The 27,877-nt window shown below is 40.0% G+C and overlaps 1 protein-coding gene across 5 annotated transcripts in view; it reads right to left on the bottom strand.

Annotated features, from left to right (window-relative positions):
- The window catches only part of GLI3 (GLI family zinc finger 3), a 206,183-nt gene that overhangs the window by 71,461 nt on the left and 106,845 nt on the right, over nucleotides 1-27,877 (bottom strand). For 4 of the 5 annotated variants that reach the window (XM_014258681.2, XM_005529928.3, XM_088056135.1 and 1 more), the window contains 2 exons: nucleotides 23,586-23,691; nucleotides 554-759 (listed from right to left, as the gene is read on the bottom strand). In XM_014258681.2, coding sequence (XP_014114156.1) covers nucleotides 554-759; nucleotides 23,586-23,691 — 312 coding nt within the window. Of the gene's footprint in view, nucleotides 1-553; nucleotides 760-16,330; nucleotides 16,434-23,585; nucleotides 23,692-27,877 lie in introns of those variants that run through there. The other variant, XM_088056142.1, reaches the window with a different exon arrangement.

A 27,877-nucleotide genomic window follows, 5' to 3' on the forward strand; every position in this document is an offset into this window, starting at 1 on the left:
TGATCAACAGTCACTTCTACGTAAGCATCATTTCATTTGCCCATGTTGTTGTCTAGGATAAACTGAAATAATTCTACATAACTTTAATAAAACTATTGACTAAATGCAACTAGTCAGTGTATGTTTTATATGATTGAAAAATACTATTTCAATTAACAAGGCTTTTGTGCCTGAAGAATTCCATGGTTATACACCGACATGCACTCATGAAGAATCTGATTTGATTCAGTGTGGATACAATGGATTTTTGGGAGATCAGAATTACACCCCATGTCAGCCCCACAAACAAAAGATATCACAAGACATACACCACCCTTCCAGTATAAATTTTGAATGAGGCAGCTTTTTTTTTTTTTCTCCCTGAAGTTTCAACATTTGTGAGATGTACAAATGAGCCATGATCGGCTGATGAAGTATTGAAACATTTATGACATAATGAATATGTCTGACAAACCTGGTGAAGCTGCTTTGAACAAGGGGGAAAAATGTTGACAAGATTAATATAACTTAAGTTGCTACAATGACAGAAAACAGGAAGCCTGTCTTAACCCACCGTCTGTTGGGCTGAGTCCGCGGGCTGCCGAGATCATGGAGAGGGACGGGCTGCTGTGCAGGGACCTGATGTAGTCCATGTAGGGGTTAATGTATGGGTGAGGGGTGCTGAAGGGAGACTCTGATGTTGCAGCAGGATTTCGGTGCGGGGAAATTCTAAGGAATGGAAGCTCTGAGTATGTTGGGCTACTAGATAAGGCAGAAGGCCTGGAAGAAACAAAAGGAAGAAAAACAAAACCAGCCAGGTTATCTATACAATAAAAAAAAAATACTATAAAGGTAACACACTTGTTTCTTGAAGAGTAACAACTAGGTTGCACATGTACTGAAGTCAACTGCCTGGAAAGAAAAAGGATGGGAAATTAATTCTTCTCTGTCCCCATTATTAGTAACATTTCTCCGACAAATTTTAACGTGATTTTATATTTGGTTTAATCTCTACACCCCTCAATACCCTTTCCCCAAAGAGTTAAGGAGAAAATCACTTCAATTAGTTCAAAATAAGTACACTATATTACATAGTGATTCTTACTGCAATATGAAATTCATACTGAGATTCAGAATGATTTATACCTTCAAAACCATGTGGCTACTGAAAAAGGAGTTTTGAGAGCCACACTGCACCCATTCCCATCATATGCCAGCTTACTCTTTCTGAGAGTGCAAGATAGCATGTTTATACAAAAATCGCTTCAGGAGTCCCAAACTTTGTAAGCCATTAAGACAGATGGGTCCTTTGGAGCATTTTTTTTTTGTTGCTGTCCCTTCCCATGAAAAATTCACAAAACTTGGTGGCAGAGGAAGAAAGATTGCCGTGTATGTGTGTTTTTAGTATGGCACAGTGACCAATGTGTTTTAACAAGACCCCATTAATTAACTACATCATTTTTGTGAAGGGAAAGCTTGGTGCCCCCTCATGCTATGTGTTATGAACCAAGGCTGAAAGCTGAGTTTACAGCTGACAAAAGATAAATAACCCTCCACAACCCTCCCCATCATCCCACCCTGTCGATACAACAGTGTCTGGGCTCTGCTTGGAGACTTTTCTCTCACAGCATCCCATCACCAAAGGCACTGGAAAAAGTTCAAATTTCATCAGAAGGGGTTGGAGTGCCTGCCCTTGCCAACCTGCTCTTTGGCAAAAGACAATGATTAAGCCTGTCATGCATTTTCTGTAGTCCAACTGGCTGACCCGAACTAAATGCCTTTTTGTCCCTGTTTTTCCAATTAATTTAGCATATATACAGCACAGACACAGGCAGCAGCTGTGAGAGCAGTGAGGGCAGCCTGTTCATTTGATGCTGTTGGCTTACAAAGAGTAATCAAACAAGAAATGTATTTTTTCCCCTTTAACATACACATATCATGATCAATGGAGGTAGTTGTCATCACCTAAAAGGCCAACAGAACATAATCTTACATAGGAGCCAATTCTGCCCTGCCATCAGCTCGGAAATGCTAGCATATGAGTGGGACAGTGATCAAAGTCATGAATTCCTAACATGACGCCAGTTTCCCTGCCACTAAATCCATGAGGGCTTGTAAAATCTGAGGAATGAAGACTTCTCCTGATGTGTTTTTCTCCCTCTTTTCCCTTCCCTATTTGACCTTTTTTGTGTTTCTTGCCCTCCAACAGCTTTCTGCAAAGTAAGCCTGTTCAGCCTTCCTGTATGAAAATACCTCCTCCTAAAGCTTTTTAGAGATCTGCATTTTGTGCTAGCAGCAGGTACCAACAGTGCAGTTACTCCTCTGGCACCCAAGAAAGCGACCCACATAAAGCTAAGCCACTCACTAGCATGCCTTCACCATATTTGAAATACACTGAGAACCTGAAACCAGAAGCCAGCCACTTTCCACCACTGTGCAAACCAGACATCTCCTTTCCTCAAAGAACTTTTTGTCTGCATGGTTCTAAAGTACCTTTGTTTCACAGTGGAAGTGCATCTTTTATCTTGGTACTATGGAACCCCATCAGACATGAAATATTCGTTGTCTCCTGATTCCCTATGAGGCCAAGTTTGGTGGGCAAGACGCTTTAAAAATCATGGTCATGTAGGAAGCAAAAGTACTACAGCTGGGTACCACATTACAGAGTGAATTTCCTATCCTGGCAGTGAGGAAAATACAGTAGTACAGCAAATCTAATACAAGAGTAACAAAGAAACTAAGTTCAGATGTCATTTTACAAGTGATTCTTTTTAAATGTGATCCCAACTCACAGTTAGAAACACGAAGAGCACGCAGGCAGGCTGGGACCCTAGCCTTATCTGGTGCATACTGAACAGAAAACTCTTTAAATGCTTATGCAAGAAGGCTGAAAGTCTGTATCGGCCTCAGTGATTCACTCTCCAGCTGGCCAACAGCCAAATGCTGCCGCAGGAGCAAGATTAAGAGCCAGGCTGTCAGCTTCTCCCTCCAGATCCAACAAGAGCCATTCAAGGACACCAGGACTCAGCCGCTCTTCTCCTCAGCCCTGCCTCTTTCTCCTCTTCTGAGCTCCTCAGTTTTCCTAGGAGTCGATGCAAAGGACACTGACCTGGGTAACATCAGCCAACAGCAGGCATATAAACAGTATTATCTGAGGCAGAAATAAGGAGTCATCAGATTCCACAAAGAATTCCCAGCTGTGTACTCTGATGTTTCCTAATTTCACTCAAGCATCTGATTTTAACATGCTGCTAACTACTGTGCTCACTTTCAGTCTCGACTTCCCTCACTACTCTGTGTTCCCAGATCCTCCTTTCCCTACATACCCATTTTCCCTCATGCCCTCTTCATCTGCTCTTAGTCCCACAATTTGAGTCATCCTGATTTATCCCAATAAATGTCACATATCCTTCCTTTCCCTCTGTGATTAAATTTCACTGCGAACATCTTCCACAAGTATTAACTCCCTCCTTCAAACTAAAATGCAGCTTTTAGAAAGGGCGCTGCCTAACACCCTTACTATTGCTTTGCAGCCTAATTGTGCACCAATAAGGAATGACTTCTGTCCTGTAAACAGCAAACACTACAGCCCAGGAGTGGCTCTGCAGATGCTCATTCAGTGACAAACCAAATCTCCAGATGTGAGTGGTAGTCCATCCCTATCATTTTTATTTCACATGTATAGAATAATGTAATGGTTTGGATTGGAAGGTACCTTTACCAGTCATCTAGTCCAATCCTGCTGTCATGAGCTGGGAAAGAAGCTGGGGACCCTCCTTCAGACTCAGGACCCTTGAGCCCAGCATCTTGAAACCTAGCCGTGCATCCTTTGGAATGGTGTTCTGCCTTGGGTCTGAGGCTACTCCACAGGATGCAATGAGGCTTCAGCATGAGAAGAGGCAGGGAGATTTCCAGTGATACTGCTTGATAGTCTATGCCTCACCTCTAAACCATGGGAAGGCAGAACTTGCCCTGCATATTCTCCTGTGCAGAGGTTCTTCTGTTATACAACATATCCAGACTACTTAAGGGAGGGAGCAAAGCAGATATATGCTCTTTTCTGAATCAGGACCTCTGTGTCTACTTCTAGAGACCTTGCAAACTGAATTCAAATTTGATACAAAGCTGATCACAGTTTCAAGACACAATTGAAAGTCTCCATGTTTGTGGGTAAAAGAGATCCTGTGGCTGTGTTTCACCCCTGATTTTTATCCTGGCACATTAGGATGATTTTATTATTTTCTCAGGAACCTTGATTATATCTACAACTCTGATGTAAATGAGAAGGAACAGAGAACAGGGCTAGCTGTGAAGGCATCTCCTTCTTTCTGTCTAGAAGGCCTTCCTGTTCACTGCTAAGGTGCTGAAATACCCTGAGTGCCACCCAGCTTCCATAACTAACACAGGACTTCCCACTCCCCCCACCCATATCCAGCCTGCCAGCTTCTTCCTGTCCCAACTCTGATGCTCTGGGGAATCTCAACTCCTCAGCTCACAAATGGCACACACATGCTGAGGCAGGGAGATCAACATAAGGGCAAACAGGTGTATTTTTTCCTATTAGTCGTGACACTATTTTGATGAATTGTTGCAGAGGTGTCTGCACAGTCTTAAAAGCTTACATAGTCACACCAGTACAGCAGCTGTGAACAGCATCAGTTGTAGGGCAAATCACAGTATGTGTGAAGCTGCTTTTTAAAAAAAATGGGTTCTCTTCTGACCACTACTGAACCACAGGTGAGCTATCTGTAGGATTTCAGTTATTACTCATGAAAATGGTGTGTCACTTTGCTTTGTTGCAATAGATGAACTCTGCACAAGAAGACTAGCAGCAGGGCTGGATTTTAACAACCACAAAAACTGAATCAAATGAAACTCCCTTTTCAGCCCATACAGCCCTTTTTTTCACTGGTGAAGGAAGATCACGGGAATCTGAGAGTTGATGAGGCAAGCATGAGCAAGTTATACGTATTTCAAAATGATCTGCATGCACAGATCATTACTTAGGTATCATCTCAAAAGGATCACACATTCTTTCCATCAGCAGAAAAAAAATGAGATACAGGGACTCCTACCACATACTTTAGGCTGCTTTTTGAACTTAAGCATTAGCCAGTTTTACAAAGAGAAAGATGGGATTGCCCAAATTCGTATCCTATCCCTTTCTTTGGTACTAATGGAACAGCTAACTTGAGGTGAAATATTGCTGTCTGGCTATGACTAGAGGAGAAAGTTCCTGGGCAGGTGAGCCAGCACAGAGCTTGTTGACTGTGGGTCCTTTCAACCACCCTCTCAGTGCTCTACTGATGGGATTAGAGGATCAGCCCAAAGTCCATGAAACTATCTTATGTGGATTCATGCCCATAACTGAGTTAGGAATTGAGAAGGAGGGGACAGAAAGAAAAGAGACCCAGTTCAGGGTGCTGGGCAGCAGCAAAGGCCAGCTGCTCCCTAAGAAAAGGCAAGCCAGGAGCCAATCACAGGCAATGCACTCCACGCCACCAGATCTGAGTGACCAGAGCCAGGTGCTAACACAATCAATCAGCAATCTGAGACGAGGCAAAGTGACAAATCAGGTCTGGGTTGGGCCAGTCAAGTGCAGTAGGTGACAGGGACAAAGACAGGTCAAAGACAAGCTACACCATGGTTCTGAGGGCTCTATGCAGAACAGCTCCACACAGTGCAGATCCTGAGCTCAGCCAGGAGCAGGACCAGAAATTTGCACTACTTATACCACAGGTCAGGCAGCTCAGCTAAAAAGGAGTTCCTGGATGCATGAGGTGCTGGTAGAGGTCTCCAGTAAGGCCACTCAAGACAACTACAGCCAATTAGTAGCCTCAGGATACTTATTTGCTTTGGAGTGCTTGAACTGTTTTAATACACACCAAAACAACAATACAGTGAAAACTGTCCCTGTTCTTCTATCTCTTGCAACTGTGAAAACTGCAGGAGGCCGCTGGGCATAGTACAACCCCCACACTTGTCACAGGCATTCTTCAATAGCAACGTTTTCTGGAAGCAGATGTAAAGCCATTCAGAACTGCCACGAAGGTCTGCGCCACAGGAAAATCTGGACTACTGTTTTGAGGTTGGTTTGGTGTTAGAGATCTCTCATAAATAGTTTCCAAATAACTTTAAGCTGAGCTTGAACAAAAACCTCTTCTAAGCACATCCTATCTTAAAAAAAAAAAAAAAAAATCACGGTGATTTAAGCTCTTTCTGATTTTAAAGGAAACTATAACTCCACGACTGGAAATCTTAATGCCAAGTTTTGTCCTGATAAAATTTTAAATGGCTTTTTTATGAATCTGTTGAAAAATACATTTATATTGAAAACAGCAAGTGATCCTTAACTATAACATTGTAAATATGACACTGAGCTGAGGTTACAGACGGAACAATAATCTATCTCACAGAACAAAGCTTGTCAACGAAGTGGGATGAAATATTGTAACATAACCTAATTTATTATTGCCTTTTCATCCATCTTGTTATATTATGAACATGTCAAAGTTCAAACCTCGATATTTAATCATTTAACAGTACGTTATTCAATGCTGGAGCAAGCATTGATGGCATAACTCTCATACCAATGATATCCACACTGTTTCTCTGATACCTGTTCAATTTGGTCCTGCCTGGAGAATTGAAAAATATTGAACTCATTACACTGCCTATGATACTTTTATCTTTTTCTCTTTTTTTTCTGCAGTAATCTTCTGATGTCTGCCTAAAAAACATTAACACTCATTTCTAGTAGAACCTGGAAGACGGACAAACAAGGACTTTCTTGGTATGCGGCGATTCCTATTCTAAAGCACATAGTTCAATTTCTTTGGTAATATCTCCCATGTTAAGTTTCTGTTGTTTACTTAATACCATAGTTGTTTGTACAGACTGACCCTTCAGCACCAGCAGACAACTGACTGATAAAAGGTTTTTATATTAACAAAGTTGAGATCTGAGATTTCAATGTAAGGAGACTGAGGCCAACACCGAGCATTTTTAAAATGCAAAAAGGACTAAAAACATTCCTTTTTTCACTTCTCATTGAATTGGTAAACAGTCACACCTATAAATACATACTACAGGAAATCAGTAATATCATTTTTAATACCTATTTTCTTCCCAGCTCCAAAGAGGCACTTCATTCTCCTAGAATCACTCATGGCATCAAACCTGCTGTATCACATTCTTGGACCATGGAAAACTAAGCCAGTTATTATGAACATTTACAGAATTATTTGAACACACAGGAATGTCAGAGCACACTTCATATAAAACAGCTCAAGTGCTGCAAAAGAGTAAGCACTGTAACTTAATAACTACATTTTCTTAATGGTGGAAATGAAGAAAAAGGAGAACATGAGCATGTTTTTTAAGTCCCAATACAAAAAACTCCTCTTGATTTCCTGTATTATTTTCCATGTTCCAACATCTAGTGAGTTTGCTCACTTTTCCTCCAAAATTCACCCTGGGACTGTAGTCAGCATAGGGAAATAAGTCACAGAATCTGATTTGGTAACAATCTCTCATTCAGTAGATACATGTTCAAATAAATCATGAGTGGGCCCATGCCTATATAGTTCACACAGAAGCTAGATCAGGGTTTAAGGTAGACAGACTCTGATTTGGTTTTGATCATTTATCTGCTGTCCACCTTGTACAAGTTTGTTGTCTCCCTGATCCACTCTTCCCCCATCTTTAAAACTGTGGTAAAACACTTGGAAAATGTTCTGTATTACAGTAGGGAGGTCATATCAAGACATCCAATGTTATGAGTATTTTCTCACTGACGCAAGGACAGTGCCCCTTACAAAATGTGTGCAGTTCTGGTATGTAAAATCTTAGAATATACAAATAACCTCACCTAGGGTTAGAATAAAAAGTTTCTCCCACATAAAGTTAAAAGGCATCATAGCAGGAAAAAAAAAAAAAAGGACACAAATGACTGTACAAGAGATGTTCATGGTTCAGGAAACGTGCACGACAATTAGGCAATGACCGACAGCAAAAGAATATTACTCCGGTTCCCCTTTCCTTCTTTGGGAAGTGTTAAAATTATGTAGTTACAGTTAAAAATTGACTACATTAATCAAGCACTAAATCCTTAGTCAGTGACTGTATTCCTATTTTTCAACTGACGGACTGCCTGAACATAGACCCCAGTTTTTCACATACACCGTCTGCTACTTATAAGACTTCATAAATAACCCAACCATCAGCTTGTGGATTTCCTCAAGAATAGCTTATGCCATGAAAAGCAATGAATATTCATTCTGTTGTTTAACAGAATGCTGTTTACATAAGGTCAGCTGTAACTCTGGTGACCTTCAGCCCACAGAAACACCTGTACTGACTACAGCAAGCAACTGCTGCTTCAGGTGATACAGCCTTGACTTGGAGTATTGACATCATGCATTCCTTCAATGTGTATGCTGATACAGTTTCAACTGTTTAATTTTCCTTCATTATGAAAAACATAAATAAAACTATCTACTGACTCCCAGTATTTCTCAAGTCAAGTCTTCTTGTTCTCTTCCTCACATGCATCTCCCCACATCAATCTGCATCTCCTTTTCCTCTTCCTTCCATCCACCCACCTGCTGCCTCCTGGAACTGCTCTGAAACACTGTCCACTTGGCCTTTGCAATACAGAGCATCCCAGCTTTCCTCTCCTTTCTCCAAATCCTTCCCAGGATCCTGGAAAGAAATCAGTGACTGGGGGAAGATTATATGGATTTACTTGGCAATTTCTTTGCGTGTACAAAGGATGCAAACATACAGAAAAGTAACCAACAAAAACTACTCCCTGCAAATGCCACTTGCCCATTCTAGGCTTCTGCTGGAGGTTATCTGGCAAATTTTGTGGCAACTGTGTAAGCCTCCGAGTACCCAGCTGGTGCCTCTCCCAGGCAGAACATCTCTGCCTCTGGCCACTTCATTGCCCAGTTTCAGGAAGCCAGAGCAAAGCTGTGAGGCTGTAAATGGGGCAAAGGCACATAACCCTGCTGAGGGAGAAGGGATAATCCCCAGGGCAAGGAAACAGCTGGGGCTGGTAAACCCTGAGGCCATCAGAGCTGACTCACCAGAGTTCATTTACCAAAGAGGTCTGACTTCGAGCTCTTCCTGGCAGAGCTCCTCGTATTTGCACAACACTCGGCAGAGCTCTGATCCTGCACAGACACTGTTGGACACCGCAGTAAAGTAAACATTAAATAAAAGTAATGCTAACATGGGATTTCCATCGCTTGCTTCTGCTAGAGCCTTACCCAGGCACCACCTTATTTTGCTCAGCTTCAACTGAACCATAAGTAGAGTAATTATATATAAAATTACCTTATACCTTCATAGGACAGCCCAACCTCAGCACTGGTAAATTTTTCCTCCCCTGTCTTCAGCTGGTTCCAAGTTTACTGACTTGTAAATGTAATGCACTGACTTGTACATTAACATAAAGAGGATCATGTAGCAATGTTGCATTTGATGCAGAAATCATCATCATGAATATAAAACAGATGCACAGGACAAGAAAGTGTTATTTGAATAAGATTGACATGGACCTCCACACATTATTTCCTCTTCAAACTACGCTGTAGCACAAAGTGCAGCAGGAAAATCTAAAACCTCTACAGCCAACTCATTATCTATTGTCAGTATTAACAGACTGGGCAGCGAAATTACCAGCTGCATTCCCACAGCAAACTTCTCTGCTCTGCAATTCTCTTCCGATGCTCTAGAGGTGGTCCCATTTGCTATTCAAATTTTAGACTCCTCTAGGCTACAGGCAGAGCCTGCCATCCTTTCCAGTGTTTAAGCAGAGGCACCATCATATGAGTATGTGGACATATATAAATCTGGACTGCATTAATGTACCCCTTTCTTGCCTCCCTTGCTGCTCCTCTCCTCTCTCAGAAAAAGTGGGTCAAAGGAGTGTCAGAAGCTTTCTCACACTTAATGCTGTTAAGTCAGCTAATTGAATAAACATTTGTTTAACATTTGCTCCTATTTCACTAATGCACTGTGAGAATGAGAAGAATTTTATTCCCCTTCTTCCCCATCCTCCCCCTTCCTCAGGAGTGCCACTAGCTGTTATCGCAGTGACTAATGTGCTGTATGTGGCCATTATAGTCCTCAACTCTGAAATTACACCCAGGATGAACGATAGGCTCTGCCTGTATGCTGATTGGAGTTGGATGATGATTGATTAGAAGAAAGTCAGACTACGTAGCCATGCAAAAAGAACTGCACTAAGCCACAAGCTTAAACACTAAAGAGCATTTAACCAGTGGCTTCAGAGCTATTAGATGTTTTCATATGAACAACATTTCTCACATCCAGGTTTGCGCATTTTATCTTTATTCTTTCAAATACTGAAATTGGTTGGATAAGAGGGTTATATATTTATATATATATATATATTTATATTATATATATATATTTATACACATTTCTAAGAGTAGCCTGAACTTTTAGAGGAAATTGAAGAGGCTTTGTGTCAAGTACAGCTAAATCCAGCCTTTCTATATCAAACCCCTGCTAGAAAATTACTGTGCAGATGATAAGGCTGAAAGATATAATAAAAAGTGACTCTACTCAATTTACACTGCAATATTGGTATGACTGAATATTTTTCATTCAGGTGACTGATAAAATCACTAAACTGTATTGCAGATAAATAAAGGAGGCTTCTGTCAAGAATAAACACCATTAATCATGAAGTCTCACCCTCTGAGTGGCTGTGCTATGCAACTGCACAAATGCACCATCACAAGTGGCATGTGACCCACTGCCTCCTTTCTCCCCCCAGCTCCCTGGTGATGCTGTCCTCTTAGGAAACTTTCCTGTTGCCTTTACAACATTTGGAAGCCCAGGAATGTCTTTTCTATTCAAGTTTATACACAACTGCAACTGAAATCTGAATTTTTGTGGCAATACATTCAGCTAAAAATTGAAGCCAGGAGACAAAGTGAAGCCATGCAGAAGGTGGCTGCATTGCTGTAAATCCAGCATTATAGTGAAAAGCTTGTGTTTAAACTGGTGAGAATGACATCTTTATAATTCTAAAGCTGAAACCAGTAGCAAAATTTTTCCCCAAGCCTTCTTCCCATTTTCTTCCAAACCCACGCATTTTCTTACTGGTTTTATTACTTAGTTTTGCTATTTCCAAATAGGCGCTGTGTTTCTTTTTGAACGTACAAATACAAAATTTCTTAACATCATAAATCTACCTCAGTAGAATGTACGGGTCTCCTTTCAAAAAAGCAACTTACATATTAAAAAATGGTCATGAGCTGAAAAAAACTTACCCAGCAAAAGCACAGTCATAGAAAAAGAAAAACAGACAACTTAGGTAACCTTTTTGTAACCTGCTTTAGAGCAAGTGATGATTCAATAGTGGCCATGTTATTAAGCCAGAATGAAGCAGTGCCCTACACACTAATGAGGTTAAAAAATGTAGTTAGGTCTTCATGTTAAAGGCACTTAGCAAGCAGCCTGCTTGGCAAAGACCAACTGTGTGTTGGAGCAGAGGACTAATCACACAGGCAGGAATCAAATCGACTGGAAGAATTAGGAGACTTGCGGCCCCGAGGAATGTAATTCATGCAGAAAAGCAGTTGTCAGAGCGAGGCCAGGGAACTGTGTGGGAAGAAAGCAAAATAAACAGCTCAACAAAGAAAACAAAGACGCTCAAATAGTGGCTTTTCTAATGCTTGAGTACACTGAAACTTCAGTGGGCACATATGACAAAAAACTCATCAAAGATGACCTCTATAAAAGCAATATACTGGTAAATAGTGAACTGGTTCAAAAACACTTAGAAAATGCCTGTAGGAGTTTAAAAATAAACTTGATGTCATTATGCAGGACAGAGAAAGTACACATATATACTTGCATGCATGATTGGGAAAAGAAAAAAAAGCAACCAAACGGTACAAAGCTAAGAGAGTTGAAATGGTTTCCACAATTACTCCTCATTTCTCTCTACCATTCATAGATGAGAAGAGGATGCAGTCTGCATGCAAGGAGTGCTCCTGCCTGTGTGCAGCAACACTCTCCGTGGAAAAACAGCATTGCTAATTAGGATCCACTCCCACAGCGTGAGGACCAGATTACTGCATCCACCAGGGGGATTATCTGACCAGAAAGAAGAGCTTGAGGCTTGTCCTAAATCTCAAAAAAACTCATGTGCAATTCATGGGAAGTTTTTCTCATGACAGGTATGACCCGTGACACTAAAATTAAATTTTTAAATCAACCGATATATGAATTTCACAAATACTTTGTTCTCTTGAAAAACAGTATTTTTAAATAATGTGTCATTACTGTCATAATTTAATGGGGTTTTTTTTATTTTTAGAGAATGAAGCTTTTATCGCTTTTAATATTTTGGAACCTTTCTCCTCAACTCATTCATTCACTTATGATTTTTCTAAACTCTCCCTGCCTCAAACTCAAGAATGAGTTTTTGCACACCATTGTTCCAGCAAATTTTAGCTTCTTTTCTTCCCTTAAGTCCCTCCTCCCATTAAGGCAGGTGCTCCTTCTCCTGGAAAAGCACCAAAAATGCTTCTCACATTACCTCAAATGAACACTGTCCTCAGCGGCTGTTCTGTAATGCTAAGAAGCACTCTTTTCCCAAATTCAAAACCAAACCAAAACAAACCCTTTCATTTCCAGTACCTACTCTAAGTCATGTTCATAATATTACAAAACTAGGACATGGGAAAGAAGGAAAACTTGTCTTTAATTATTTTATATAATAAAATAAAAACTTCACTGTTTAAAACAAAAACGAGTTGGCAATAACAAAAGAGAAATTCAGGGACTGAGTATTTCTCCTATTGCACTTGCTACCCGTATTTGATTGTGAAGGGAACATTTGACTAAAATTCTAACTTTACAGGACTACAGTCCTGACAAACCAGTGATGTGAAGGTTCAGCATTAATCATTTCTGTTAAGGTATGGTTGGATTTGCTTCAAACCTTCGTACTATCATCAACAGACAGCCCAAAATTGATATTCACAGGGATTAGTGACTGTTACTGAACAGAGTATCAGCTGGCATTTCTCATCTAAAACTACATGCAGCAGGAAAAAAAAATAGATTATACAAATCTACAGAAACTCCAGAATAGAATTCCATATATATATATACATTTCTGTATAAAACAAACAGATTATTTTCTGAAATGCATCCTCCCCCTTCCCCTAGACAAATACATGATTTGGGAAAGAAAAGTCATTTTGAGAGAGCACCTGAATGACAGTATCAGCTGTACAGAACACATTTATGCTGTACTCAGGACTGGAGTCAAGGGGTGACCTTATGAAAACATGACTTCCAAGCTTTTCCCATCCTCCAGTCACCACCACAAACAGCAGGTGTGCAAGTCACAGATCAGCACCAACAATCACGAGGGCAGCAGGATTCACAGGTACATGAAGCACCACATACATCAAAGGTGAATGCTACTAAGGCACAAGAGAGGAAGAAAGATATTCTGCAAAGGGTCCTTCTATTTTTTCTGCCAGTATTGAAGGTCCAGGTATGGGAGCTGGCTGAAGTGCAACCAGAGATCACAAAAACACTCAGTTCTCATGCCAGGCTGAGAAGTCCTGTCTCCATCAGGCCAGCCCTTTGATCCTGCAAGCACTGAAAGCCATTTTGCTGCTACATAGTCCAGAGTACTAGTCCTAATAAATGGTAAACATAAAATGGCTGGAACACTATAGCCAACAAAAGAAAGAAGAGATAAAGTCCTTGCACTGCTATTCTTGTTCTACTTGTGTGAAAAACTGGAGTTAAAAATATTTCCTGGGCAAACCTGTAACTTTGAACAAGTGTAAAGGAAAATAATATTCTGGCTGCATTTTTTTTTGAAAAGTAGTACTTTTTTTCAAAAGTAGTAAATTCAGTTTTGAAATCTTTGAAGTAATTATCTATATGCTGGAAGCATTATTAGTTCTCTAAACAGAGTAGGTAGCTGGGTGTGTAAATGAAAACCCTAAGGAGAACAACCTGGCCAGCTTGGAACACACCTCCACAAGCTACATATCTGCTCCCCTGGCATCTCTGCAATTCAATCTATTCACAGGACTAGAAACACAGTTCCCAGAAAAGGTGTCAGGATGGAAGCCTGATGTCCAAGGAACAAGCAAGGCAAACGAAGACAGAGGCAAGCTACACAAGCTTTCTTGGTACTGTCTTGATGATATACACTGATAGTGATCTTCCAGGGTAAAGCAGAGAACACCTGATTGCCCCTGGTCATTCAGCTACTGCTCTCTCTGCCAAATCTGTCTACAATGTTGTTAAATGGGGCTATTTGCGTTGGTGGCCTCTATAAACTGGACTAGACTATCAATCTTTTCTTCCACGGGCCAGTGGAAAAGGCATGATAAATCTAGGCTGAATTTCAACAGGAGATACAGGACTGAAAGATGTGTATCTTTAAAGAGATAGCAACTTAAATCTGATATGTTTAGAAATTCTCCCTGATGTGAAATACTCCCTAATTTTCTGTTGATCCTTAACACCAATGGACACAACACCTCATAAATAATGCTTTCAAGAAGATGATAGGTTAGTTCATTCCTTCAGAAGCTTTGTACTCCTGACTCATGAGCTGCAGGATGTTTTGCCTCTGTGTCTAACCTCCACAGAGTCTCCAGAAAATTGCCAACACACCTATAAAGCTGACTATAAATGCAGTCATAATCTACTGTAAATTCAGACCTACACATTCGGTGCTGGAAGGGATTAAGCACCTGGTCTTCAGTGGCAACTTCATGGGGCCCAGCTTCAATGTAAATATTACTCTGAAATAAGGTCCCAAGCCATCTCTTGGTCATGCATCCTAAAAACAAAAATCAAACAGAATAACATTTTTCTTTAATTTTTTTCCTCTATTAATCAATAACATCAGTCATCAGTGATAGCTCAGCCTGGTCCAAGCTGCAGTGATGAAACACCCATTGAACACAAAACACAACCCTTGCAGTGAAATTAAGGTATCATTGGGTTTTTCCTAGCATCACACAACACAGAATATGCAAAGGACAGCTATTTAGTCTCCTACATATCAGAAGCACAGCTTCAACAGCCTATGTTTTGCTACAGATATGTAAACAAATATAGACTTACACACAGAGATATAAATATAAATATAAGTATAAGTATAAATATAAATATAAATATAAATATAAATATAAATATAAATATAAATATAAATATAAATATAAATATAAATATAGATATAAATATAAATATAAATATAAATATAAATATAATATATAGTGGTGTGAGTAGGTGATGCCAAAAAGAGAAACAAGGTGTTAATTTAACTTCTGTTTTTTTCATCCTTTGGGAAAGGAAAAGTCTCAACTACATTCAGTCCATACTCCAAGATTCTAGAACTTGATGTCTTTGTTGGGGAAGGATGGAGTTTAAGTCAGGGAAAGATTGTGTGAGAGTGTGATGAAGATGCTCTATGTTCCTACAACACATCCTGCTCATTACTCACATTTCTTGTAGTTTATACCTACTCTAACTTTAGGTTCCAATCGCAACACAGGGATCTCATAGGTATGCTTTAAAAAAAGAAAGGAAAAAAACAAAAAAGAAAAATCCCCAGTAAGACTGTAACATTTCAGCTCTCTTTGAAGCAAGATTTAACATGAGTGGAAGAACTGTACTGAAAAAAAAGGAGTCTGTCACAGTCCAGTACCTCACAGGCTACTGCAACAAGTTTGACAGCAGCCTCTATAGAGTTGGCTTGCTTCTGGTTCACTGCACGTGAATACCACAGTCAATATCTGCTCACTCGACTAATACTGCTGACTACAGCACAAAGAACACAGGAATTTTGTCCAAGAAACCACAGGCTCAGAGCCTTTGAATGTGCACTATATTTAGAGCTTGCATTCTTTGCAGCTGATAACAGAATGAGATAATAGAAATTTCAAGCAGCAGAACTCAAGCATCGCTGCTATTCTATATATTTTTGTTTAAATGTTAAATTAAGGTAATGATCCACATGTTCTCAAAGGTTTTGCTATCAAACATTTTTTCTAAGCATTTTGTTAACATTTTGCTCTAATTTTCCATCTTTCTCACACTCTGAGTAGCTCCTTGCATTTCTTTTAACTGCAGAGATCTAAAATTACTCAGTCCATGACAAATGTAAGGAAAGATACTCACCTTGTTACGTAAAGAGGATACATGCACACACATACACAAACTGGCACACTTGTACACACATCTGCACACAGCAAGCACCCAAACAGCTTGAAATCATGTCTGGTTATTCCTCAGTTTACAGAAAAATGTTACACAGAACAGTGACCTGAGGCATAACTTTGCTGGCCATTCTTTTTGCTTCCATCATCCCTTAATTCATGCTGGTATGAAAGCCTGCCTTAGGGAACCACTTCTCACTGGCAGCCAAGAATTCATCTAGGAACTGTTAACTGCCCAGATGGGGTAAATCAGCTAAATGGCAGTGCTGACGAGTGCTGACAGACACCTTACTGCTGATAAACCTTGGAACTGCTCCTCTGCAACAGCATAATCCATAAAAACCTCTTAAAGAATCCCTTTCGCTGGACTGGGCTCCACCAGACAAACCTGTGCCTCTCTAAGTCTCAGGTGGGAATGAAGCAACCAAACCCCTTTAGACCGTGGGAGGAGTGTTCCCGAGGGCTTTCCCCAATTTTTCCTCCCCCTTCATCACACCAGGAGGACACCCTGTACGTTGTTGCTACTCGGGAGTGCTCAAGAGAGGTGGTCAGCCAGCTGCCACCACTGGAGGCATGTCTTGCTCATTAGGGCTGGGGGCTGCTGCCACTTGAGTGCTTTTCTCAACATTAAAAAAAAAAAAAAAAATTAACCAAAGATTTGGGGGAACTTTCTACCAAGGATTTTCAACAAAACAAATCATTACATTTTACAAGCTTTTCCTTCTACATTAAAAACCTCATGAAAACTTTCCTCTAATTCCAATTGCTGCAACTTCCCAAGACAGCTCAAAATCAAGCTGGCTGTATGAAAAGAACAAAGGGCCTCTGTTAACTCAATATTTATCTACTGCTATTGTTTCTCCTTTATAAATCTGTAGTTCCTTGGCATTACAATTAGCTACTCCAGAGAAAATGATTATGTCACAAAGTATTATCCACCACAGAAACAGATGAATGATGTGAACCAAATGTAATCTGGTGCGCTTAGAGGCAATTCTGTTGACTTTCATGTAAATGTGCTGGCTTAAAAGAGGGATGGGTTTTAGCAGTGAATCCTTATTTGATCTAGAATTTATTTTTCAGCAGAAATTAAGTAAGATAGCTTTTTTTCTAAATACTGCTTTTTCCTAGAAGAGAGCAAATCAGTGAGAAATATAGAAGAGTTGAACTGACTGTGCAGTAACTTCAGACTGCAGCTTACCTAAACAAATGAATGTAACTGAACTTATGTAAAACAGTACATCAAAATATTTAACTATTTTTATCCATATTTTAACCTACTTTTTTCCTTTAAAAAGTAGCTCAGAATTAAAAATTTAAGAGAAACTGTTATCATCTTTTTATCTGCAAATCAATATATGCCACTACTAATTTGCTTTCCAAACTTTTCACAGCTTCAGATAGTTTGTAAAAACACTTTCTTTCTGAAGCTACTCTGCAAGCATTACAAAGCTTACAAAGGAGAATTTATGATCCACAAATCTTAAGGTAAATGCAAAGAGTAAACAAGGAAAAACAAGAATGAACAGCTGAACTTTTAAAAAACACTGACTCACTATTTTAAATGATGCAAAACTATACAGTGAGTAAGATATCACAGTTTTAGCCCAGACAGAAGCTTCCTATTCCCAAGCTTTGCAAGAGGTCCAGCACTGAATGGAAACGACCTGCTGAAGTTTATGTGTGGGCATCTGGCCCTGGTATTTTACTTCCCTGAATACCAGTAAGAAAAGAGGGATACAGGCTGCTTGCAGAGCCTACAACACGCATATCTGTGGCACGTAACAAATTCTGAGTAACCTTAACGAGTCACCAGACCATGCTGATTCCTTCTCAGAGGCTTGCTATAAAAATCCTCCAGGCTATTAGCAGCTGCTTATTCTTCATGCTGCACTTCACTTCCCGGGACAGGTTTCTTGGGGTGTTTCCCATTTAATACAAGATTTCTTCCTGTTTAAAGAAAATACTTTCACGGATGATTTTGGAAAGCTGTAACTACAGTCATCTTTTCATGTCCCAAGAGCTTCCCAGTCTTTCTTCTTTGATGGCTCCTGGCTAAACTTTAAAACCCATTCCAAGTCTTAAAGTAATTTAAGCCAATTCAATGAGTGGTGTTTTTCATGCTGGGTGGGGCTCTCCTTCCCGCTGTGAAAGGATCAATGAATGCTCTGACAAGCTGACAAACTCGTTGCCAACTCTACAGCTTAGAGGTACACTAAGGTAAAGCAGCAGGTAAAAGATTTAAGAGGTTTAAACACTCAGATTTAAAAAAAGAAATTAGAGCTTAGAAATTAAAATGAAAAGAAAAAATCATAACGTCAGTGACAAGGCTGGGAAACGTAAACATCCTATCCAATGTGTGGCTAGCAGTTTCTCTCATAATTGAGGATATGCTTTAATCTTCTCACATTTGGGCATCTCCTTTTTTCTGCATGGTCCAAAATCAGACGGTGATGAAAGCTCAGTGTCTGGGCCCAACTGCTTTTCTTTCCACCCTTGTGTAACTGATGCGTGTATAAACTAGGTATGAAATAATGTATCTAAGAATCGGACTCCCTTTTTATCAACTTGGAGCTGACTGCAAGCAAAACAAGTGCTTTGGTTTAGTACCAGAGCATTGAGAAAGTTCAAAATACCTGCTCAAGGCATTCATGTGAGGCACATGCACGGTTATCAGCATGTGAATTATTTCAGGGCGTAAGACTGCCAAACTTACCAGTCTCAATCAGCAGTTAGGGGAAAAAAAAGGAGCTTGGAGTATCGTTGATCCTAGGAAGCTAAAATACACCAGCTGTACCTTGCAACTTCCTCCTGGCAAAGGCAGCCTGCCCTGACTGTAAGCATATGGATGGCATCAGTGCACCTTCCCTCAGATTTACCTGCTCACTCTTCCTCATGTGTAGTCCAGAGCTACGGTAAAAGGGGATGGCAACAGAAGGAGATGGAGACTAAATGGATGAATATTTTCAAATGTGCATGATGCATCTCGTAATATATTCAGTCCTGAAACTTTAACTTTCCACTAGCCTCCTGCAACACATGTATTTACCACTCCGAAATGTACACAAGCCACTGCCCCAGAGCCATCCCTGATATTGCCACTTGACTGCTGCCTCCTGCTTCATCTCTGCAGGAGTGCATTCCCTCCACAGCCACGGTAACAGTGCCTGAAAATATCAGGATAGGTCACCTTCAAAGGCTGTCCAACTCAACTTTGAAATGAAGCATACTGGGAAAAACGTACTGATGTAACTTGGTTGAAGTATGGGAATGAATGAATTAATGGCCAAGAATAGTAGCTTCCTGAATCACTGAATTTAAATCCATCAGTAGAATTTTGCCTCTGCCTTAGGAGCTTTTTAATTAATAAATAAAAACTCTCCTCCTGGCTAAGATAGGTTTTAAAAGTTGTGGGACTATAAAGTTATTTACACTTGCACTGTCATAAAAATATACAAGATACCCTTTTTCTTCTTCTGTTCACTGCTAACAACTCTCATTCCAAACAAAGACATCAAGCAACTGTAAGAGTTAGCCAATAATGAATTTGTGATTTGGATCCTGAAGAAAAATAGCATACTCATGGTATTAATTTCAAATAAACACCCTCATTAGTGGCATGATTTTGAATCACTGCACACCAACCAGAGAAGGCATCACTCTTATGGATGACCTAGCAGATGTCAAGAACCAAACTACAGATAAGCTTCAGCTCCTCCTTTAATACCATATTTTAGAAAACAATTTTGGAAATTAGGAAAGTGATCAACAACAACAACAGAGCAAGGAATGTGATTACTAAAGCAACACTTCTTTTGTTAAGTTTTAATCATATAGTGCTTATCGCATAACTTAACCTCCTAGTTCAATGTAAAATTACAGTTTACTGGATTTTTTTAAAACTGAATTTGAGAAAACAGAATAATAAAATATTTTGAGAAAACAAAATAATAAAATAAAAACATGAGGTCCAGCCTCAATTCTGCCATTCCTCCATTGCCACTGAAGAACAAGTTAAGTTTCATACATCTTCTTGAAGTATAAACCAAAGATGTACTGCAGAAATTCCAAGATAACTACACAGTCCTAACAGGTTTTGGTAACACAAAGTGACACATTTCAGTACATATTCATAAGGGTTGGGGGTTATTATTGGACTGTAATTGCAGTTGTTCTAACACCTAATAAGGCATGGCTGGAAAAACAAAGGCAGGTTAATTTGTGATTTCCTCTACTCATTCAGAGGCAAATTAAGTGTCAAACAGCTAATACAGAACATATTTCATTTTATGAGATTTTAATTTAATTCTGCACCATATCGTTGATGCCTTAATGTAGGGTGGTTTATCTAAGAGGAAGAGCAATTTATAAACCTCTTTCAATTGAAATCTTTAATGATAGGATACGATAGCATAATTACAGCAATGCCTGCTAGTCCTACTATACATAAGCATCTGTCAGCAATTCCATCATAAACATAAACCCTTATTTTAAGGGTTTATAACTCAAATTATAAAATTTGGCTCCAGGCTGAAATTTGGGATGCAACAGTTCTGATCATCAGCAATTAAACAATAAGGGTCACACATATAAATATATATATACCTTTCTAGAACTGCAAGTATGTGAGAGCTCTGTAACATCTTTAGAATTCCTGCTTTCTTTTTTTCTTTTTCATTTGGCCAGTGTTCAAAATTATGTGCTGACACTGTAGGTACCATGCAGACAAGGCCGTCCTCACATTTTTTCTGCTCTTGTATTACACCTAAACTAACTCCACTAAGGCTTGACAGGTTCTGGAACATATTTCAAGGAGCCTGGATAACTAAAATCATGCCTTTTTTTAAATTTTATTTTTAATTTATATTACATACACACATTTGAGAGTACTAAAAAGCTAAGGAGAAAGCCACTCATACAATGAAGTAATTGTTGAAGCTGTAGGTAAACATTTGCTTCCTGACTGGTTTCTTGCCATTTTCTCTCAGAATTCTGAAATACCTTCTCACATCCAGTTCTTTCTCTTTTTTTTTTTTTGGGTGCCAGGACAGCAGTTCAAGTAATAGCTCCAAGTGATCCCAGGTGATCCTAAGTGCTACTCACACCAGGCTCTGTAAAACTTGGCAAGAAAACCACTGGGTGCCTACCTCACATGTAAGTACTTTAATATATTTTCCTGAAAACTGCAAAAGCATGACAAACCCTAACATCTACAAAGATGCTGAAGCCATAAGGATTTTTTAAGTTGCTTAATTGCCTATTTATATTAAATTACAGCAACCATTACAGCTCCAAGGGTCCACTACAGCTCATCATTCCAGTGGTGACATAAACCAAATGAGCAAAAGAATCAACATAAGTTAATGAGGAAAAATAGCCAATATCTAGGCAATTTTGAGTTTAAAGCTTGGGCTGATATCAGAGTATATTTCTAAAGCAGCTGCCTTCAGTGATTGCACCTGGCTAAGATCTCCTTGCCTCTGCAGGGCCCAGATGAATCACCACTTAATCAGGGAGCAGGGGTGCACAGCACACAGCAGGGCACCTTTCCATAGAAGAAGCATGATTTTGGGGTCAGAGGGGACAACCCCTGAATGCCAAACAAAGTATGAAAGAGGCATTTCCAACGTATTTTGGGACTCTTACAGAAATCTTGGCACTGAGAGCAGCATAGACTGCTAGTCCTGATTTCCCACTGTCACTCAAAGCAAGTGACAGTGGTCTACCCACCCAAAAGCCCTGCTTGGGGCCTGGGGTGCCATGCTATGGACTGGGTTCATGGGACTGAGGCTCCAGGGAGGGCTCAGCTCAGCAAATGCAGTCAGGAAGGGTCCCACATGGCAGAGACTTCCAGAAGCCTCTTCCAAGCCGGTAAGCAGTACTTGTGTCTTGGATGATGGCCCTCTGCTGATGCAGGTTAGAACTCCCTACCCCATCTGCCCAATACAAAGAGAAAGGCAAATCCCGCACTAGCTTCAGAATGGGCAGGATCATCTCCCCCAGCTCCCAAAAACGTCCATCCATGCAGAATATTGACTGCACTGCAAAATCTAGGATGACCCTGTAATGACTGTCTGAGCCTGCCACCTTCAGCTTACAACAGTATTTAGCAGCAAATTTAAGCATGTATTTGTGTGTACTTTATTATGTGGTAGATTGTGGTGTAAATGGTGATGCATCTGAGGAACCCTGAGGAATAAATCACAAATTTCTGTGCTCTCTCTTTCTATAAATACCCACTTTCCCTCTAATGCCCAAAAAGACTGCAACACAGATTTATTACTTACCTCCAGGCAAATTTGCTCTGAAATTACAATTCAGTAATAGAAGACTGACCCAAAAAAACCTGTTAGTAAAATATTGTGTGTGTACTTGGGCATGTAGTTAGGATTGTTAATATCAATTAATTCTGCTCACAGAGGAGGACTTGTTTTAAAACAACTTCATTTTTCTTCTGCATATATGTAATTACACAGCTGTAACTAATAGCCATAGAAAAGCAATCTGCCATCTAAACAACTAGCATTATTCTTCAAAGTATTACTTGTGCTTTTCTTCTTGTATTTTCTCAGTGTGAGAGGTGATTAGTAGATATGATTAAATGTATACATCAAGCCTTTTAGTGAAGTACCAAGCCCTGCTTTTCGGCTCCATTTTAAATGGTATTTAGCAGTTTTCTGGACACATCTACTGGTTTATTCTGCAATGCTGATACCTGACTCCCTATACAGAATAAGATAAAATTTATTTCTACAGGATTTCACTACTACCATCCTTTTCTAATGCATGTTATCACTGGTATTCATTTCTTTTATCTTTGTGTAAACCATGTGCTCTATCACATTTGCCATTTTGTTTGGGTGACATTCCCATCAATCAACCAACTGCCTATATGTGCACACAACAGGGACTAAGAAAATTTACCAAAAATTTCATTATGCTTCATAGCAGTCACTAAGAAAAAAACCCAACCTTTTGGTTGTTTTGTAAACAAACCTTTGGCATGAAAGGAAATTTTAGCTATGAAGAATACCAAGCTTAATACAGATTAAATATATGTTTATCTGGCTGTATTTCACAGGGCTCAGCACTTTAAAATTTAGCCTTTATAGAATGACAAAATACAGAATAAATGTCAGCAAAACACATAAGTAACCTTTGCCAGCTACCTATTATAAGAGGAATTCCTCAAGCACCAGCATGGGTTTTGCTTTATGAACAGATAAACTCAATGTTTTCCAAAAGTAAATCTCGCACGCTGGCAAGACTGGAAAAGTGCTCCAGGTACAGGTTTCAACCATTGCACAGGTTCATGTATTTGTCCATTCTTGCAGGAAGCAAGGGGGAACACTGAATACTCACACATGCAGAGGAGGAATGGGAGATGGTTCGTAATGGTAGCGTCCCTCATGATGTCTCGCATCAATTGGTACAGGAGGGTGGAATGCTGGAAAAAGGTGAGGAGGATCTGAAAAAACAAGCGAGGTTCCCAGATCTGAGTATCTCCAATGATTCTTTAAAAACAACATTCATAAAGACAGAACAGATACTGAAAACAATGTGTTAAGAGTGCTATGACTTAAGGATCACAATCTCCTTCCATGCTGCTGTCAGTCAGGTCTGTCTGAGAGGAGAATTTGGCCCACAGTGTTTGCATGAATATGTATTTACTAATTTTAATATTCTCTTTTTATAGCTTAAATGGAAATGGGCATAAAAAATGTCTTTAATAAATAATTATGTGCCCATATGCATATGAAGCATCAGATCAAAAGGACCATCATGGCTTTCATAAGCATTCCTGATTTATTTATTTTGTATTAAAACAAGAAAAAATAAAAATCATCCCAGGACAAAAAGCCTAAGCAGAGAATACAATGCAATAAAAAAGTATTTCCTCAGAGCTGTACTCACAGTCCTACAACAGAAAGCCAAACTGAAGTGACTGAGAAATAAATGTACGTAAAACTGGAGTAAATCAGACAACAATACTCGAAGGCCAATGCGACTGGGAAGGGCCATATTGGAGACATTTAAGTGCACCACACCAATGTCTGAACCTGGAGGAATGTGTGTGAGGACAGAGGAACTCATTTCATACCCAGCTCTTATCAAGGAAGGGTGCTTTCTTTGTCCCCGTGGCTGGAGACCCAGGCACTCATGGCTGCAGTCAGCTTCCCTGCTCTATCTCCTCCATGGCTTCCACAGGATGGGGGATTTTGCAGCTGTCAGAACTCCCACTCCCCGCTGTTTCCGCAGAGCCTCGGAGACAGGCTGACAAAAGGGAGAATGCGCCCCTGACACCCCCATGGGCTCTGCCCTGAGGAGTCAGGCACCGGCCCGCCCTCCCCACGGCTTCTGCAGCTGGATTGCCTCCCAGCTTGGAGGGGCACAGTTCACACAGACCACAGCTCTCCCCACCAGCACGCCGCTGCGATCTGGGTGCCTCAAAATGTTATGCACTGATGTTAAGCACCTCCAGCGGCATGAAACAAACTGATCCTGCACAATCATTACCCAATTGCCACTTTGGCTGACGTCATGCGATTATCTGTCACTAAAGGCTGAGAAGTACATACATTAGGTCATGTCATGGATTTAATAAAATGTTTCTAGAAAAAAAAGAAGACTTCAGTTGTGTGCTGCCAGTAAAATTAATTCTACTCCAGTTTTGCACACCAACTCTTGAAGGTATCTTTTCTTTATATTGCCCACCTTTCCTATTGAGCAAAATACAAACCTCCTCTTAGGTAATATTATTTGTGAAAGCAGTTCCCTGGTCCCAACTAGACACAGTTAAAAAAATAAAAGGATTTTTCCTCATGTTTTAAAAAGTTAGGTTGCTTTATTATTGTATTTTGAAGTGAGAGAAGAATGAGAGCAACAAACCTCATTGCCCTGAGGGAATACACACAGGGGATGAAGGGGAAATAATTTCTAAGGAAATATTCCCAGTATTTCAAGAAAGCCTGGAAACATCTGACATAGACTGTCCAGTTACATGGCTTGATTTTGTGAAAGGCATCAGCATGTGATTAGCTACAACATATTTCAGCCATTTACTGACTTAGGCACCATAAATGAAAAATAATTGTGGCTTATGATGCAAAAGCTGGGAGCTCAAACTCACAGTATGTTTAATTCTGGTTCTGCTGCACCAACTGGACCTTGGCATGCAATCTCTTATGAGCTTCGCTCCCCATGCCAACTACTCAGAGTCTTCAATGGAGGTAAAAAATGTGTCACAGATGATCAGGAACATACTGTCATTGTCTGAGTGAAGAATGCTTGCTGCCACCTCCTGAAACACATTCCCCAGCAGACACTAAGGCAAAGCAGAAAAGGGACATGGGAAGTGTGTTTTACCACATCTCCCTGTCTGCCCTCTTCCCTGCTAAACTGCTTTGACTACAGCGGAGGTTTCAAAGCAGATGTCTAGCATTTCACAATACAAAGTCTGCCACCATTTTTTCAGCAAAAAAAGGAAGTCACTCATACCCTCATAAAAGCACAGGGAAATCCTTCTCTGTTCTATGCATCTCTTTCAAAGAGTGAGACTGGAGAGCACAGGTAAGACCATAGAGATTTTGCAACACATTCATGTCAGACAGGAAGTGGTTCCCCTGGCCAAAACATGAAATCCCACTCAGGATGCCAAGCTTCCTCACTGTCCCACCCTCACCCAGCCAGACCATCTATCCATTAAAATCAGTCCAAGTAATTATGTAGTGAAACACCATTTGACCCTCCTCAAGATCTATTTACTTTCTGCTGAGAAATGGAAACTTAGTATTAAGCAACCCAAAAAAAGGTATTTTTCTCTGTGGGGCTTATGCAGTACATATCGTCAACAAGTTTTATTTATGCATAGGCTATAAATCTCCAAGAACATCTTTTTCAGTCCTCTCACATTAAGCTCCTTTGTATATCTTGGTTGCATCTTGTTTGTAGTTTCCATCTGGGAAACAGCCGTACTCCATCATGGCACAGGGAGCTGTCTCTGTCAGCCCTGAGCTGTCCGGAGCAGAGCTGCATATCAAACCCCAACATAATTATCCATCTCAAAGTTTATTATTTACACATGAGCAATACAGCTGGTGAACATCGTAACTCAAGTGTATGTGTAATAAGTTACTACACTGTAGCCATCTCTTGTTGCAACCCTTAAGATAAACCACATGATGACTTTTCCAAAGTCAGGCTAAAACTGCTGAAGCAGAATAAAGTGCCACTAAACCTGGCTACCTCCTATTCATCATACAATTTCCTGACTGATGGTTCCACAAACCAGCTGCTAAGTGCTGTGTACTCTACTGTCAGCAGACTAACATGCTAAATGGGAGACAGGGAGAATAATGTACAGAACTATAGAACTGGTGAAGTCAAATTTACAGATGGAAATCAAATCCTGCCGTGTTGGGTCAGCCCTCAGCACAAAAGCAGCTGGTAAATTCAACATGCGTGGGTGCCCAAGACCACTCCACTCTGAAAAGCACTGAATATTTACATGGAAAAACTCTGAGATCAGGGAGCACCCATCGTCCAGGGCTTCACTTGGAATTCACTTGAAATGGCATAAAATGTAATCAGTTGACATGTATTTCTATGGAAATAGATAATAAGTTTATAAAGCAGTTACTGAGGCTGTTGCTAGTTTCACATTGACTTTTCATATCCCACCCAGTAACTATTTCATTAAAAGCACCATCAGAATACTAATGGCACATTCTGCCACAATTATTGATACTGTAGGTAAGTAAAAAACTGAGACCAATGAGGCTAGAATTGAATCTGAACTTATCTGAGCCATGTTTTTTTGTGCAAGATGCTTTACCTATCTAGAAATCCAGGGAAAAACTCCGTGGAAAAGACAGGATAGCTGCTCTGACAATGTTTTCATTAATTCATTTAAACTGTGAGGACAAAAACTCTTATCTTCAGCAATGAGAAACTCCTCTCACCAAAACAAATCGATAAAATCTAACTTCCTATTCTGCTAAGGAAATTACTTATGACCTTCTTAAAAATTCTAGCTAAGATGCAAACTTACACAGAATATGCCAGGCAGTTTTCTTACAGACATCCAAATGCAACTGTGACTTCCTGGGCCCATCCTTGCAGAGGCTGATGTAAGTGTACAGTACACGGACAGATGCTGGCTGTGGTGTATTTGCAGCCCTCAGCTTCAACTCATTAGAAGTACCTGATTCTGTGCAAAAATTCTACTGTTTTCAAGAACTTTTAAGGACATGCCAAAGCACTGGAAATATATTTGAAGACATTGCTCACACATTGCTGAGTCTGGTAGCTGTTGCTGCTTTCTGAATTGTCTGCTGCCTACTACTGTAAGCTTCCTTCAGATACTCTCCTGTGTCCTGCACAGCTAGCGGGGTCTACTTAAAACAAAGTGGGAGACACAGTTTGCCTGTAATGCTACAAACTCATCAATTCTATCACTGTGAGATTTTCTGGAAAATATGTCAATTTATGCTGACTTTCTGTTGTGTAAAACCTGCCTTCTTATTTCTCCTTCAAGAACCATTCTTACCTTCTTAAAGAAGTGAATAGGATCATCTCTCTCCAATTACAATCATTCCCATACAGGAAAAAAAAAAGAGACCTACTCCTGTTCTCTGAAAGTCGACAACCTAAGT

This window comes from Pseudopodoces humilis, chromosome 1 (assembly GCF_049639895.1).
Source record: "Pseudopodoces humilis isolate 2021_Gansu_Grassland_sample_001 chromosome 1, ASM4963989v1, whole genome shotgun sequence".
NCBI classification, from domain to species: domain Eukaryota; kingdom Metazoa; phylum Chordata; class Aves; order Passeriformes; family Paridae; genus Pseudopodoces; species Pseudopodoces humilis.